The sequence below is a fragment of the Malaclemys terrapin genome, chromosome 5 (genome assembly GCF_027887155.1).
Source record: "Malaclemys terrapin pileata isolate rMalTer1 chromosome 5, rMalTer1.hap1, whole genome shotgun sequence".
Taxonomy (NCBI): domain Eukaryota; kingdom Metazoa; phylum Chordata; order Testudines; family Emydidae; genus Malaclemys; species Malaclemys terrapin.
This window is the reverse complement of record NC_071509.1, coordinates 72,665,816-72,683,554: the sequence shown is the minus strand read 5'-3', so window position 1 is coordinate 72,683,554 and position 17,739 is coordinate 72,665,816. Positions and strand designations below refer to the sequence as shown.

General features: G+C 40.9%; 1 protein-coding gene across 4 annotated transcripts in view; it reads left to right on the top strand.

The window, feature by feature from the left end:
• Positions 1-17,739, top strand: part of CLCN3 (chloride voltage-gated channel 3) — a 121,057-nt gene that overhangs the window by 76,791 nt on the left and 26,527 nt on the right. For all 4 annotated transcript variants that reach the window (XM_054030868.1, XM_054030866.1, XM_054030869.1 and 1 more), the window contains 5 exons: positions 7,909-8,066; positions 11,650-11,749; positions 12,767-12,954; positions 14,235-14,357; positions 16,710-16,916. In XM_054030868.1, coding sequence (XP_053886843.1) covers positions 7,909-8,066; positions 11,650-11,749; positions 12,767-12,954; positions 14,235-14,357; positions 16,710-16,916 — 776 coding nt within the window. The remainder of the gene's footprint in view (positions 1-7,908; positions 8,067-11,649; positions 11,750-12,766; positions 12,955-14,234; positions 14,358-16,709; positions 16,917-17,739) is intronic.

Below are 17,739 nucleotides of genomic sequence, written 5' to 3'. Positions count from 1 at the left end.
TGTTTAAGAGATCTAGTGTTTGACTTGTGTGACTTATTTACTAGCTATGGTACCTGCTTGAATACTGTGTATGTTAAAAGTGTCTGTCTTACTGTAAGGTCTCAAATTTGACCTATGACGTCAGTGTTTTTATAAATCTAGGGAAACTTTTTTCCAATGAGAGACAGCAAAGTAACTGATAGCATTATTATTTACTATGTATATTTGAGGCATCCTTCACCGTGGTACCTAAGTATATTTTACATGGCTTTAATTGTATGGTCAGCATTCACATAAAGGGAGCAAAACCAACAAATTCTCCTATTGCAGTGGTTCTCAAACTTTTGTACTGGTGATCCCTTTCACATAGCAAGCCTCTGAGTGCACCCCCTTATAAATTAAAAACACTTTTGTAGCTATTTAACACCATTATAAATGCTGGAGACAAAGCGGGGCTTGGGGTGAAGGCTGACAGTTTGCAACCCCCCATGTAATAACCTCTCGACCCCCTGACCGACCCCCAGTTAGATATCCGATAGAGGATATTATTATCTAAGAACTTCAGTCACATTCTTCATACATATTCTGTTCTGAGGTTTTGTACACAAGATCTACTTATGTGTGCTAGGCTCTACCCTGGCATGGGGCTCTTGATTATAGGCACATCTAATGTCTGGTGCAGAGTGGGTGGGCTGGAAGCTAGCTACCACAGAGCTTTAAGGCCACATTGTGACTTTCCATATTCATGTGTGTAGGAGATATGTGCACACACCCATCCAAAGTTAGAATTTGTCCCTGGATGATTTTATCTATAATGGAAGAAGAGTTATAAAAAGAGTTGTTTAGGCTGACCATGGATGAAATGACAAATTCAGAGCCAGGATGAGTGGTGAGAGGCTGTGACTGAAGAGGTCTCCAGTGTAATTTACAGATCTTGGGGGACTGGTCTGGCTTAAATTTTGAATGGTCAGTTTTCTTGGGCTGCCCTCTGGACCCAACCGCTTTGTGCTATGGCCTTGCTCTCAGCCCCAACATGCCCCCTCCTTTGCCAGGATACAAAATGGGGGTGAGGCTCTTATGCTATAAGTTCATCAAATTTGACTTTGTCAATTGACAGAATCCATTAGCCAGAATTCTTTTAGTATTTAGTTATAGTTTATCTGGATGCTTTGCCTATTTGATTGGTAATGTTTTATGTTTAGCATTTATAATAGGTATCCCCATACTCAAAAGGTATATCTGGCCTGGACATGTAGTCAAATGTCATGACTGCCATAAGCTCATTTATAGATCTTTCCTCTGTTGGGTCCTGCCTTTGGCCCTGCAAGACAGTAAATAAATATGTACTGTGTAGTAGGCTATATGTATGTGGCATGTGACGCTTTGAAACCTGGTCATGGTGGGTTCCCCATCGCTGACATTTTTTAAATTTATTTTATGTGTTTTTAAAAGATATGCTGTAGGAATTATTCTGGGGAAGTTCAACGGATGGTGTTATATTGGAGGGAAGAGTAGATGATCACAGTGGCCTTGGAATATATAAATCTGTGAAATCTTTTCCGTACTATTTACATCTTCCTTTGTTTCCCCCAATCCATAGTCTGCATTTTGTCTATTTAGACCATAAACTCTTCAGAGTGGTGACCCATATATGGCTTCTCATATATGCATGTGAGGTACTGAGCACAGTGTGAGAACTAGATGAATAGTTATTCCCTTCCTAATCATGTATTTACCCTTCAGATAAACATTTCCCCCCATGTTTGAAAAATAAAACAAACAATTATTTTCTAGTGCATCAAAATGACAGTATAAGTGAGTGTTTTCCCTCACCTAAATATCAAACATTGAATAATCCTGGTTTACATTTTTGTACTCTACCATGTACAGCAGGGTTTTTTTTGACTAACCTTTCCAGTATTGACCCCTTCTTTCCTCATCTCCTTATGTTCACCTCTAGGCATCCCGTTGGAGTAGGTTGTATGGACTCACTGGAGGTAAATGGAGGGCACAGCCTCTGGGTATGTAGTTGCAGTCTTACAGACAGAGGATGTGATTCTCCCAAAGGCTTTTGGTTTGTTACGCTGCCATTCACCTCTTTTTAGTCCTACTGCCCTTGAATTTTTTTTTTTTTTTACTCTAGGTTTTTTGTTTTTCTTTTGTTCTGGTGTGTGTGGGTGTTTGTCACATGTGTACTTCTGGCTTTTCCTATTCTCCAAGCCTTGTCCCAGTGAATCAGGCTTACTAGGTACTCTTTCTCAAGTAGAATGACAACCTGTGTACATACCACAAAGATTTTGTTTTTAAGTGCTTCATTACTGCTATTTCTTAAATTTAAATAAACTTTTCTCTGCTTTAATCAGAAGCTTAACGCTATCTTGTTGGATTGATATAGAAATACGCATATGTAAGGGCACAAATGAATTGCTATTTTTTGTGGACTTTTTTTCTATTTTAAATGACCCGGAACCATGTGCACTGTACTTCAGGAGACCCCCCTCTGTCACTTGCTGACAAGGGACACAAAGATGAAGCAAGGCCTGGGGTTAGTATACTGCCTCTGAAAAGCCCCTCTTCCTTCTGATTTTAGCACTCAGCAGGTTTTGATGATGATGTTAGGGAGGGCTAATCCCTGCCTCCAGTGTAGACTTCTTAGCTTGATTTTTAATGGCCAGCAAGTCACGCAGTCAAAATATTTTCCTTTTTCACGAGGAGAGGGCTAGCATTGTTGGCCACTCAATGCTAACAGCTGGAACAGTAGTAACTAGCCATTTTGCAGGACAGAGTACTCCCATTAGAGATTGTCCCTGAAAAATAGGGATATTTTCTGAGCAGTGATAACTGTATCATGGTAGATTCTTAAAGCATGTCCTTACTATAAGAGATAGTGTGTCCAGTAACTGGACTTTTGCTTAGGAGACCTTAGGAGACCTTTTCCTTGCTCTACCATTGACTCACTGTGTGACGTTGTCCATTCTTTAGTTTCCCCATCTCTAAATGGATATAACACATCCACTTCTTGAAAGTTTGGAGATCTGTGAATATATAAGTGCTAAACATTATTAGTATCATTCCTGTCTGACTGTGCCTGTGACTGGTATAGGTGTGTACAAACTTTGTCCAGCTGAGAGATGCATTGACAGTTTGAGTGATATATCCAGTTTGCATACGTTAAGACTGAGATGGACCGAGTCATTCTGGTATGTGTGGTCATCAGAGGTTATACATCAGTTTTAAAAATGAGGTGACCTTGGGCTTCATTATTGAATTCCCTGGACCTTGTTTACTCCACAGGCCACACTTGCCTGAGGTTATGTCTACGCTAGAAATGCTGCAGCATAGATACTTAGTATAGTGGCTTCTTCCACTGTGTGGTAAATCTGTCACTGTAGTAAATCCAGTTTTCCAAGAGGCAGTAGCTAGGTCAATAGAAGAAGAACCTAGTGCTGTCTATGCCGGAGCTTAGGTTGGGTTATGTCTCCCAGGACTATGAATTTTTCACACCCATGAGTGATGTTGCTGGGTCCACCTAACTTTCCTGTGTAGACCACCAGCCTTAAGTTTTGTCCACCCATCGTGGAGCTGCAAGGGCAGAAAACAAGTAGGTTTTTACTGAACCTTATTGGGTAATAAGAGGGGTATCTTTCAGTACCTGTAAGTGATGCACATAAGTGATATTTTTGGGTAGCTGCTCAGATACAACAGTGATGGGTAATGTTACAAACACCTAGATAAATTGATAGTTTCCATTGATTGATTAAAGAGAATACTGCATGTGTCCTAGGTGTTAGCCTCCCTCTGCTCACCATTGTAATCTGAGCCAAGAAAGAATATGGCAAGCAAGGAAGGAGTGTTGCAATGCTTGTGGTGTGGCGATTGGGAGTGGCAAGTATGTTATAAAAATACTTTCTTCTGCTTAAAATAATATTTACTGAAATGTGTGCAAACCTTTTTCCCCCGGCTCAGACTTGTAAATCAATTTAAACAGAATGCATTGGTGCCTTCTGTGGGATTTCATGTCATGGAATGTGGGGGCAGGAACCTGCCATGTCCTCCCCTTCCCCCCCTCCCCAAAAAAAACCACTGGACAGCAGTTCCCTTGAAGCCTTATTCATAGATTCATAGATTATAGGACTGGAAGGGACCTCGAGAGGTCATCGAGTCCAGTCCCCTGCCCGCATGGCAGGACCAAATACTGTCTAGACCATCCCTGATAGACATTTATCTAACCTACTCTTAAATATCTCCAGAGACGGAGATTTCACAACCTCCCTAGGCAATTTGTTCCAGTGTTTAACCACCCTGACAGTTAGGAACTTTTTCCTAATGTCCAACCTAGACCTCCCTTGCTGCAGTTTAAACCCATTGTTTCTGGTTCTATCCTTAGAGGCTAAGGTGAACAAGTTCTCTCCCTCCTACTTATGACACCCTTTTAGATACCTGAAAACTGCTATCATGTCCCCTCTCAGTCTTCTCTTTTCCAAACTAAACAAACCCAGTTCTTTCAGCCTTCCTTCATAGGTCATGTTCTCAAGACCTTTAATCATTCTTGTTGCTCTTCTTTGGACCCTTTCCAATTTCTCCACATCTTTTTTAAAATGCGGTGCCCAGAACTGGACACAATACTCCAGCTGAGGCCTAACCAGAGCAGAGTAGAGCGGAAGAATGACTTCTCGTGTCTTGCTCACAACACACCTGTTAATGCATCCCAGAATCATGTTTGCTTTTTTTGCAACAGCATCACACTGTTGACTCATATTTAGCTTGTGGTCCACTATAACCCCTAGATCCCTTTCTGCCGTACTCCTTCCTAGACAGTCTTTTCCCATTCTGTATGTGTGAAATTGATTTTTCCTTCCTAAGTGGAGCACTTTGCATTTGTCTTTGTTAAACTTCATCCTGTTTACCTCAGCCCATTTCTCCAATTTGTCCAGATCATTTTGAATTATGACCCTGTCCTCCAAAGCAGTTGCAATCCCTCCCAGTTTGGTATCATCCGCAAACTTAATAAGCGTACTTTCTATGCCAATATCTAAGTCGTTGATGAAGATATTGAACAGAGCCGGTCCCAATACAGACCCCTGCGGAACCCCACTCGTTACGCCTTTCCAGCAGGATTGGGAACCATTAATAACAACTCTCTGAGTACGGTTATCCAGCCAGTTATGCACCCACCTTATAGTAGCCCCATCTAATTTGTATTTGCCTAGTTTATCGATAAGAATATCATGCGAGACCGTATCAAATGCCTTACTAAAGTCTAGGTATACCACATCCACCGCTTCACCCTTATCCACAAGGCTCGTTATCCTATCAAAGAAAGTTATCAGATTGGTTTGACATGATTTGTTCTTCACAAATCCATGCTGGCTGTTCCCTATCACCTTACCACCTTCCAAGTGTTTGCAGATGATTTCCTTAATTACTTGCTCCATTATCTTCCCTGGCACAGAAGTTAAACTAACTGGTCTGTAGTTACCTGGGTTGTTTTTATTTCCCTTTTTATAGATGGGCACTATATTTGCCCTTTTCCAGTCTTCTGGAATCTCTCCCGTCTCCCATGACTTTCCAAAGATAATAGCTAGAGGCTCAGATACCTCCTCTATTAGCTCCTTGAGTATTCTAGGATGCATTTCATCAGGCCCAGGTGACTTGCAGGCATCTAACTTTTCTAAGTGATTTTTAACTTGTTCTTTTTTTATTTTATCCGCTAAACCTACCCCCTTCCCATTAGTATTCACTATGTTAGACATTCCTTCAGACTTCTCGGTGAAGACCGAAATAAAGAAGTTATTAAGCATCTCCGCCATTTCCAAGTTTCCTGTTACTGTTTCTCCCTCTTCACTAAGCAGTGGGCCTACCCTGTCTTTGGTCTTCCTCTTGCTTCTAATGTATTGATAAAAAGTCTTCTTGTTTCCTTTTATTCCCGTAGCTAGTTTGAGCTCATTTTGTGCCTTTGCCTTTCTAATCTTGCCCCTGCATTCCTGTGTTGTTTGCCTATATTCATCCTTTGTAATCTGTCCTAGTTTCCATTTTTTATATGACTCCTTTTTATTTTTTAGATCGTGCAAGATCTCGTGGTTAAGCCAAGGTGGTCTTTTGCCACATTTTCTATCTTTCCTAACCAGCGGAATAGCTTGCTTTTGGGCCCTTAATAGTGTCCCTTTGAAAAACTGCCAACTCTCCTCTGTTGTTTTTCCCCTCAGTCTTGATTCCCATGGGACCTTACCTATCAGCTCTCTGAGCTTCCCAAAATCTGCCTTCCTGAAATCCATTGTCTCTATTTTGCTGTTCTCCCTTCTACCCTTCCTTAGAATTGCATCCTTCACATCCTGGCATTCATGGGCAGGAGCCCACAAGTTTCCTTCACTGAGGGCTTATCCCATAAGTTAAAACTTATTAGCGCTGACTTTTTTTTTTTAAATAACCTATTTCCATAATCTAGAAATGGTCCACGGATGCTTTCCAAACCTCATGATGGCAATTTTTAACTGTACTGAGCTGTGAAAGGACAACAGAGGATGATGATTGATAAAGCTTGGTAATGGACAGGAGGTTATTGAGAGGTTTGTATTGTTGGGGTTCTCAAATTGTATTGGCGCCATTGGTGGGAACCAGGTGCCTATCTTTGCCTCCTATACCAGGCCTCAGTGTTCATCAACAGAAAGGGGTATTTCTCCATGGTGCTGCAAGGCCTGGCTGGTCACCATGGCAGGTTCATTAATATTAATGTGGGGTGGTTTGGAAAGGACTGGTACCAGTATCTTTAGCCACTCAAGCCTGTTTTCTGCAATGAGAATAGAACTTTTGCTCCCAGGACCACTGTGGACATTAATTGTGTTGTGATTTCTATTGTCATTCTGGAGACTCGTCTTATCCTCTGCTTCCCTGACCTATGAAGCCTTTTACTGACACTTGGTTAGGAGAAAGGACCTATTTAACTAGCTGCAGAATGACAGTGGTGTGTACATTTGGAAGACTGCAGGGAAGATGGGGGTACCTCATGACTGGAGGCTGCTGAGGAATAGCTGCCTCATGTGATAGGTGCTTGCAGCGTTTTGCACATTTATGAGAGAAAGGGAAAGAGCCTCATAGGTGGGTGGGAGGCAAAGGTTGTGAGACTTTCTGAACAGCCAAATTGACTGCCTCTGCTAAAGGTTAAAATTAGTCAGGGACACAAGCTCAAGGATGCATTGTGTTCCTACTTTAAGGCTAGGTTGATTTTTCTTGTCCCTTTAATTATGCTTTGTGCAGGGATTTTATTACATTTTTCAACTGAGTTGTAAATAATAAAGACTTTTACTGATCTCCGCACAGGTCAAATTTAATGGAATTGTGGCAAGACACGCAAGTGCTGGGTGCACACATGTTTGTGCTGATGATGTCACAAACATGTAGGTGGGGTAGAAACCGTTCTCCATGTCTTGATGTGGCATGGCAAGCAATACAATTGTAGGAATTTCCACTATTCTCTTTTGTCTTGGATCTGCTGTGAGGAAAGGTCAGTTCCTTGTAGTTGGGGAAGGGATAAAGTACTTCCAGCATATACAGTGTTTTCAAGGGGCTGCAGGACAGTGAGGCCTGATTTGGAGCTAGAGCCTTGGGTGCTGTTGCAGTACAAATATATTAGAATGATAAACTAGCTAAATGCTTGCTGGAGTTATTGATTATTTTCTGTTTCCTTAGTCTTTTACACTAACATATTCGAACAAGCTACTAATTTGAAAAAATGTCTAGAAAGATAGTGGTGATTTGGGGAGGGAGAAATACCCCCCACCCCAAATCAAAAACTTTAATATGTAGAAATTTCCCAAATGGAGATTGTATATACACAAATTTTTGATAATTAAAGCACTTACAGGGAAAGGTTTACACAGACAATTATTCTATTGCAGACTGTAATAATTTCTTATCCTTTCTCTGCCACAGGAACTCATTATACAATGACAAATGGAGGAAGCATTAATAGTTCAACACACTTACTGGACCTCTTGGATGAACCCATTCCTGGAGTTGGAACATACGATGACTTCCACACCATTGACTGGGTGCGAGAGAAGTGCAAAGACAGAGAAAGGCACAGACGGGTACTTGAGATCAATAACACTCATTGGAATTTACTTAATGTTGTGTATTGGGATTAAGGCCTGATCCAGCAACACATAACCATGTGCATAACTTTAACCGTGAATAGTTCCATTGGCTTCAGTCACATGCTTGAAACTCACCCACGTGCTTACGTGTGTTGCTGGATTGGAGTCTCAGTCAATGAAATATCATATTTCTGTGATAGCATTATATCTTCAGAAGGCAGACAGTAATTTAAGGCAGTGAAAACAGAGGCCATCTCCACAACAACCCCCCTTCAGCCTCCAAACATGGATGCATTTGTACCAGTATATACACTTTTATACTAGTATAGCTCCTTCCCATACACTAAGGGAAATAAACTATACTTGTATAAGGCCTGGTCTACACTATGGGGTTAGGTCGAATTTAGTCGCGTTAGGTCGATTTAAAGATGAATGCGTACACACAACCAACTCCGCTCCATCGACCTAAAGGCCTCTTAAAATCAACTTCTGTACTCCTCCCCGACAAGGGGAGTAGCACTAAAATCAAATTTGCTGGGTTGAATTTGGGGTAGTGCGGATGCAAATCGATGGTATTGGCCTCCGGGAGCTATCCCAGAGTGCTCCATTGTGACCACTCTGGACAGCACTTTGAACTCCGATCCACTAGCCAGGTACACAGGAAAAGCCCCGGGAACCTTTGAATTTCATTTCCTGTTTGGTCAGCGTGGCGAACTCAGCAGCATAGGTAACCATGCAGTCCCCCCAGAATTGTAGAACGTAGAATGTTTCTACGATCCCCTTATCTCCGTCCCTGAGGTTACCGCAGATTAGAAGGCGAAAATAACGCACTCGCAATGACCTGTTTTCCAAGCTCATGCAGTCCTCCCGCATTGATAGGGCACAGCTCAATGCATGGAGGCATTCAGTGGCAGAGGCCAGGAAAGAATTAAGTGAGCACACAGAGCGGAGGGAGGCAGGACGCGATGCTGAGGCTAATGGGGGAGCAAACGGACATGATGAAGCATCTGTTGGAGCTGCAGGAGCCAACAAGAGTACGGACCCCCGCTGCATCCACTGTATAATTGCCTACCCTCCTCCTTGTGTTCCATAGCCACCTCACCCAGATGCTCAAGAACGTGGGTGGGGGGAGGCTCCGGGCACCCACCCACTCCACTGGAGAGGATGACCCAAGCAACAGAAGGCTGTCATTCAAACAGTTTGATTTTTAGTGTGGCTACAATAAGCAATGTGGCCTTGTCCTTCCCTCCTCCCCCACCCCACCCGGGCTATCTTGTCCGTTATCTCTCTTTTTTTTTTTTTTTTTAATTAATAAAGAAAGAATGCATGTTTCAAAACAATCGTTACTTTATTTCGAAGTGGAGAGGGTGGTTGGCTTACAGGAAATTAAAATCAACAAAGGAGGTGGGTTTGCATCAAGGAGAAACACACACAACTGTCACACCGAAGCCTGACCAGTCATGAAACTGGTTTTTAAAGCCTCTCTGATGCGCAGCGCGCCTTGCTATGCTCTTCTAATTGCCCTGGTGTCTGGCACGAAACGATTGTCTGCCGCTGCTTTCACGGAGGGAGGGGCGACTGATGACATGTACCCAAAACCATCCGCGATAATGTTTTTGCCCCATCAAGCATTGGGAGCTTAACCCAGAATTCCAATGGGCAGCGGAGACTGTGGGATAGTTACCCACAGTGCACCTCTCTGTAAGTTGATGCTAGACACGGTAGTGAGGACGCACACTGCTGACTTAATGCGCTTAGTGTGGACATACGTAATCAACTGTATAAAATCAACTTCTATAAAATCAACCTAATTTTGTAGTGTAAACATACCCTAAGGCACTGGTATAACTACATGCACACTAGGAGTTGTACTGGTATACTTATTTCGATTAAAAAAAATCACACACTTAACCAAAATAGTTATCAATATAAAAATTGCGTAGACTAGGCCTTAGTTTAAATGGAAAGTGTCTCTGCCACTTCCCTCTTCCAAATCTGCCCCATCCCACAAACCTATCTTTTCTCTTTTCGTACTGGGCTCTTCTGAAAATCTTAATTCTTCAGGCGCCTCATCAGGAAAGCACATAAGCACTTACTTAAACCCTGGGACTTAAGTTTTTTGCTTACAGATGCTTTCATGAATTGGGATCGCAGTGCCCATTACTCAGTGACATATTAGATACTGCCATTAATCTGAGGTATCATTTTATTCTAAATAAGGCAAAACTGTATCCTCTAAAATAAAGTAAGCTGTTTTAAAGATCATTGCTGTGCTTTTGGGAGACCCCCATTAATGTACCTGTAAAAGGAAGCATTTTGAAGATGTGAAATCTTTTTTTTTTTTTAAACTGATCTAAAGAAATTAAAGGTTTCTTAGTTCAAAAACTAAGGGTAACTAAATCTTAAACATCAGTCTGCTAAACTGCCTGCTTTCAGGAGTCAGGAAGAAATTCCTTCTGTGTTCAACACTGAACGGTTGTCTAGTCCTTTCTCTGAAGCACTACGTATTTGTTGGCTTTGGAAACAAGATAGACTGTGTAGACTGATTTGATCTGTTTCTGCAAATCCTACATTGCTTTTAAAAAAAAAAAACAACCAAACCATAACTGTAGTATCTAGTGCCCCCTCAGATAAACAGGTGTGTTTGCAATGGATCTGAGAACATGTGTGCAATCTAATTGTGTGAGTTGCATGGGGGTTATCTGTTTCTGTGGATAGTTAACACAACGTCATCTTTTTATTGAAGATGTACTGGCTAGTACGTGCCAATTGATGGAGTACCAGACCTGCTCAACTGCAAGATGATCTCACAGTAGTAGTTGGTCTAGAGCAGGGGTCAGCAACCTTTCAGAAGCGGTGTGCCGAGTCTTTATTTATTCACTCTAATTTAAGGTTTCGCGTGCCAGTAATATATTTTAACATTTTTGGAAGGTCTCTTTCTATAAGTCTATTATATATAACTAAACTATTGTATGTAAAATAAATAAGGTTTTTTAAATGTTTAAGAAGCTTCATTTAAAATTAAATTAAAATGCAGAGCCCCATTGGTGGCCAGGACCCGTGCAGTGTGAGTGCCACTGAAAATCCGCTCACGTGCCACCTTTGGCACGCGTGCCATAGGTTGCCTACCCCTGGTCTAGAGGATTGAAACTAATATTGCTGATAACTAAAAGTTGTTTCTTTAGGTTCAGTGGTAGGGACTTGAGAAGCTAGAGCAGAGGGTACTGAGTTTATAGTCACTGAACAACTGTGGAATTTATATAGCTACCATAAATTGTGTAAGCGTTTGTTTAGAAGGGGGGAAAAAAAACGGTAAAAGACTAGTTTATAGGACACTTTGAATGTCTATTATGAGGGTGCCAAAATGTATGCTGTTTCTTTCATTTTAAAGGAATCTTGTTAATTTGAAATCTATGTTTAAAACTATAGTCAAAATAATTTTAGGGCTTTTATATTTTTGGGCTTTTACAATTATATTTTCTGTTTATAACACATTTTTCTCACTCCTTTTGCAATGTGAAAATTCCACAAGAACAGGGGAAGAAAATGATACAGACATGATGATTTCTATTTGCAGATTAACAGCAAGAAAAAAGAATCAGCCTGGGAGATGACAAAAAGTTTGTATGATGCATGGTCAGGATGGCTAGTAGTCACACTAACTGGTTTGGCATCAGGTAAAGACAATAGAATACAATTTCATAACTTTTCCAATCTTTTCTGATCATTCCTGAGTTTCCATAGTACATGTGTCCCTGTACTAACATTTACCATTATATTGTTCTGATATCTGTCCAAAACCCCATTATTGTAAATGCATAAATGAGGAGAAAATTATTTTCATATAACAGTAGAACAGGATCAGGCTAATAGTGTAATCTCATTTTAGGGGAGCAAGGTTAAAAATCAATTGAGTAATATAATTCTTGTGAAAAGTTCCAGAATGATGGGCTTTCAGAGATTTAGAGACTTTTTTAGTCCACACAACAGGAAATTCTGGGCCCAGTGAAGTCAGTGAGGGTTTTGTCATTTATTTCAGTGGGTTCAGGATTTCATCCAGGGTGAAACTTCCCTCACAGTGAACTATGTACCTCAGTCCTGGCCTGGAAGAGCCTTACTTTTTTGGGGTGATATGGTAGTTCATTATTCCTGTCCATTCAGTTCTAGCTCCCTTCCTTGAGATTCCCAACCAAGTGTCAGTATTCACAATGGGTTCACCTACACAGCAAAAAAAAAAAAAGTCCTGTGGCAGTGAGCCTCATAGCTGAGTCAAGTGATGTGGATATTTGTGGTTGCTGTTATGATTCAGTTGAGATACAAAACGGTTCAGTTCACAAGATAAAATATTTGATCAGAAAAATACATCAGTCCCATCTGTCTCTTTACATCCTTAATGTTTTGGACTGTTGAAAAACTGTGCCTTAAATCATCGGAAATTATTTGTTTAATTTGAGTATTTGTAATTTATCTGATACTGGATTCTAGAGCAAAAGTTAGCTTATCCTCATTGCAAACTGGATCTCTACACAAACTCCGTTAACAACTGTATTTGACAGCAAATTGTCTGTATTTCTATTTTCCCTCATTTCTGTTACTTTGTTTGCCTGTTCTTTTAGGGTATGTCAATGGAGGTCACTGTTTTTCTTGAATTTTTAAAATTTCTAGAAGCTAATACATAACTGTTTGTTCAACAGGGGCATTGGCAGGGTTGATAGACATTGCTGCTGATTGGATGACTGACTTAAAGGAAGGCATTTGCCTTAGTGCTTTGTGGTTTAACCATGAACAGTGTTGTTGGGGATCAAATGAGACAACATTTGAAGAGAGAGACAAATGTCCACAGTGGAAAACATGGGCAGAACTAATAATTGGTCAAGCAGAAGTAAGTACAACCATTTAGTGAAGGCATTGTTTAGTTGTTTTGGTGAGTATTAAGAGACAGGGAGGAAAGGTGGGTGGTCTTAAGGTAAGGCACTAAACTGAGAATCTGGAGATCTGGGTTCTTTTATTGGTTCTGTCACAATCTTTCTGTGTAAACTGGGGCAAATCATTTAGGGCAGATCTACACTGAACTTTTGCTGACATCAGTGTGTTGGGTAAAGTTGTGATTGATTGATTTATTTATTTATTGCAGCATAGTGCTGACAGACGTCCCAGTGTAGTTATACTGGCATAAAAGTGCTTTTGCCAGTACAGGGTATTTCACTCAGCAAACCAGAATAAGTTATATTGGCAAAATCACTTTTATATCAGTATAGCTGTATCTGCAGTAGGTGATTTTTGCTGATCTAGCTTTACCAGCAAAATCTCTTTAGTCTAAACATGGCCAAATGCAAGCTGCTCTATGCAAGTATTCTTCTGTGGGGCTGCACATGAGCGTAGGGGGTCTGGTCTTCCTGTGCAGAGCAGCTTACAGGATCAAGGTCTCAACCTCCTTCTGCCTCATTTTCCTTATCAGTAAAATTGGGATAATACTTAATCAACTGACATGGGAGTTATGATGCTTAATTAATACTTGTGAACTGCTCGGATACTATAAGCACAATAGAAATTTCTCTTAATAAAGAAATAAAAGGCTCATCTTCTAAATGAGAGCATGAGAATTTGTATTTCTGATTGTGTTTATATATATAATATATATATATATATATATATATATATATATATATAAAAAGCTAAATTTTTAGCCGTGTTTTCTTTTTATTGAAAATAAACAAAAATAAGACTTGTATTATATTAATAAAGTTAAAATTGAGTTGGTTTTGTTAATCTTTTCTAGCAGCATACCTCTTACAAAAATAGATTTTTATATACTGTATTCATTAGATTTTAGCATTTGAGTTGCAAAAACCTCCTGTGTTGTGGCTTCTAGATTTAATTGTTGCACTCATAGTTTGATTTTGATACAGACTGTTATAACAGCCAAAACTTGTATAGCTCAGGCTTTAGTACAGTTTACTTAATGTAATGACTTCTGGGAATTTCAAACAAAACTAATATTTGCTTGCCATAGTAACATTTTGCTTGTGTTAGTGTGAGAATATATATGTAAGAGTTTTTGCAGCAAGAGTATTTCCAGATTACTTTTGTTTAGAAATGTCTAATACATTTAGTTTATATGTTAATCAAATTATATTGTGCTTTTTATTTGTTTACTTTTAGGGTCCAGGTTCATACATTATGAACTACATCATGTACATTTTCTGGGCCTTGAGCTTTGCCTTCCTAGCAGTTTCTCTGGTGAAAGTGTTTGCTCCCTATGCCTGTGGCTCTGGGATTCCAGAGGTAGGGTCTGAAGACTTTGTATCATAATGGAAGTTTAAGGCTAATATAAAAAGTCTTGTTGCCTTATCATTCTGGGCAAAGGGGAAGCCAAGAATGAATACTGTATCTATGATGCATTATGCTAATATAAGAATTAAAATTGAAATAATATTGACATTATTAAGTACTACTGAAATAGATATTAAAGGTTTCAGAATATTGCTTGAATTCTCAGGTTTTGCCATCAGTTTCTGGTTGGCCTAGTTTTACAGGAAACCTTTGGTTTCTTTTGAAAACCTCTGAAGAGTGATTGTTGGTTTTTTTTTTTATTTTATTTTCCATTTGTCAATTTAGCAATGATAGAACAATAATTAATTGTCAGAGTCTGACGTCCTTTGATGCAGTAGTTCATCTTTTGTTGCATGGCCATAATCTTCTTTAGTAGGGTTACCTTACGTCCTCCTTTTCCCGGACATGTCCGGCTTTTCGGCACTCAAACCCCCGTCCGGGGGGAATTGCCAAAAAGCCGAACATGTCCGGGAAAATGGCGGCTCTGCTCCTCCCCTGACTCTTCGGCTCTGTTTAAGAGCCAAGCTGCCCGAGCACTGTGGGCTTCAGGCAGCCCCCTTGCCTCCGGACCCCAGCCGCCGGCCGGGCACTTCCCCTCCCAGGCTCCGGCGGCGCAGGGTCCGGAGGCATGGGGGCTGCCCGAAGCCGGTAGCGCTGGGGCAGCTCAGCTCTTAAACAGAGCCGAAGAGTCAGGGGAGGAGCAGAGCCTCCGGCCACGGCGGCTCTGCTCCTCCCCGACTCTTCGGCTCTGTTTAAGAGCCGAGCGCTACAGGCTTTGGGCAGCCCCCATACCTCCAGATCCTGCGCCGCCGGAGCCCGGGAGGGGAAGTGCCCGTCCGGGGGCGCAGGGTCTGGGGGCTGCCCGAAGCCAGTAGCGCTCGGGCAGCCCGGCTCTTAAACAGAGCCGAAGAGTCAGGGAGTCGCGGCTCTGCTCCTCCCTGACTCTTCGGCTCTGTTTAAGAGCCGGGCTGCCTGAGCGCTACCGGCTTCGGGCAGCCCCCATGCCTCCGGACCCTGCGCCGCTGGAGCCCGGGAGGGGAAGTGCCCGGCTGGGGGCGCAGGGTCCGGAGGCAAGGGGGCTGCCCAAAGCCCAAGCGCTACCGGCTTCACGGTTTGCCGGGCAGCCTCCAGGCCCTGCGCCCCCGGCTGGGTGTGTCCCCTCCCGGGCTCCAGCTGTGCAGCCCTTTCCGCGTGGCTGGGAGTGGGAGGGAGGAGGGGGCGGAGTTGGGGTGGGGAAATGGGTGGGGCCAGGGCCCGTGGAGGGTCCTCTTTTTTTATTTATTAGATATGGTAACCCTATCTTTAGTAACATAAACTGACATAAAGTCATGTCATAAGGTAAAAATGTTTGGTCAAAAATAGTGAAATCTTGTTCTTTTTACAACTATTCTTTGCCATTCTAACTTCAAAATTATAAAAATTGGTCAGTAGCATGACCCTTCTAGTAATTCTAAGAGAATTTGTACTTGTTTGTTTCTAAGTGTTCTGTATTTCCTCAAATATGTATGTGTCTGAGGTCCAAAAGCCAAATTCCAAATCAGTCTCTAAATTTACTCTACAAACCTTTACTTTATATGCACAACTGACCAGAATTTTTTGCAGTGCTCAGTCATATATGTATTCTTCTTTACTGTGATGAATAGACATATATATATATATTTTAGGTATGATGACAAAGCAATTAGGCAAAGTAATATATTAGAAAAATATATACTCTTTTCTAGTGAAAACAGCTGGTCTTCCTCATTATCAGTATATCAAGCCATTGCTCTTAGATATTGTGTGCAATTAGAATAAAACATAGGGGACAATATAGGGAAGGGTGACATTATATTATTGTAATTAAAACATCTGTAAATATTTAACTGGTATCTCTGAGTATAGTTTTCACAGTGAGTTTGTTTCTGTTGTAGGAATTTTATGATCTGCATTTGTCAGGTTACATAACAAAACTCTTTAATTAATGCAGTCTTGTAATTTACTGCAGGTTTATTTTCTGTTCAGTATAATGAATACCGTTGTTATATTTTGCTGAATTAGGTATAGATCTATCTCCTTACAGTATAGTGTACCTGTACTGTATGCAATGTGAATGGTATGCTTCTGGCAAACAAACTGAGTGCAAATAGCACTCAAAAGTTTAAAGTGTTTTAAAGTTTTAAAGTTCTGCAGGTAAAAGTCCTCTTTCCAATCAAGTAATTTTTAAGTTGTGATTCTAAAATTATAGATAATAGCTTATAAACATAAAAGTAGCATGTATTTTAAGAAAAATTAAGTCTAACATGGAGTATTTTTTCCTTCTAGATTAAAACTATTTTGAGTGGCTTCATCATCCGAGGTTACTTGGGCAAATGGACCTTGATGATAAAAACCATCACTTTAGTCTTGGCTGTAGCATCAGGTTTGAGTTTAGGAAAGGAGGGTCCTCTGGTACATGTTGCCTGTTGCTGTGGGAATATTTTTTCCTACCTCTTTCCAAAGTACAGTACAAATGAAGCTAAAAAAAGGGAGGTAAGTTCCTCTTAAAATCTTTTACCTATTGCATAAAAAAGGATACACTTTTACAATAAATTCCCATAATCAAAAGATTGGTAAAGCATGAAAATCCTTTGATTAAAACAAAGCCTAAAACATGTCATGTGTTCTTTTAGCTGTTGTATAGGTTTGGATTATTAATCATATTCTCAGATCAGGGATCACCACACCCCACCAAAAGTTTTCTACATTTTTGTCAGAGCCCTGAAAAATCCTTCTCTTCTCTCTCATCCACATTTAGTGTTGCTTTACACTCCATCTTCTAGACCCCCACATTATAACAACTATTCTTTTAGACAATGAGGAGCACAATGGATTTACCTCTGAACTCGCTAACAAACTGCTGAGGCAGAGGAGTAGATGAAATTACTCAGGACTTGTCCCCCCTTTGCTCTGGTGACCACAGTCCTGTGCACCCCTTCCGGTCCCTGCTGGCCATGGAACAAATGAGAGAAACCAATTTGCATTGCAGCTAATGCCATATTAACAGAAGCAAGTTCACTGTCAGAAGGTAGCCAGATATCCCGATATAATTTTTTTTTTTTGGCAGCATAATCCTACTTTTCAATAGAATCTCCCATATTTTAACAGGAAAAAATTCTCTAAATTCTGCCCACCCATGCTGTAGTTCTGTATGTTTAGCTCCCATACCACTGGAGGAGGTTAGTCTTGTGGAGTAGGCACTGGTCTGGAACTCAGGAGATCTGGCTTCAATTCCCAGCTCTAACCCAGAGTGCCTCTGTAACCCTGGGCAAGTCACTTAATCTCTCCATGGTTCAGTTCATCTGTAAAAATGGGC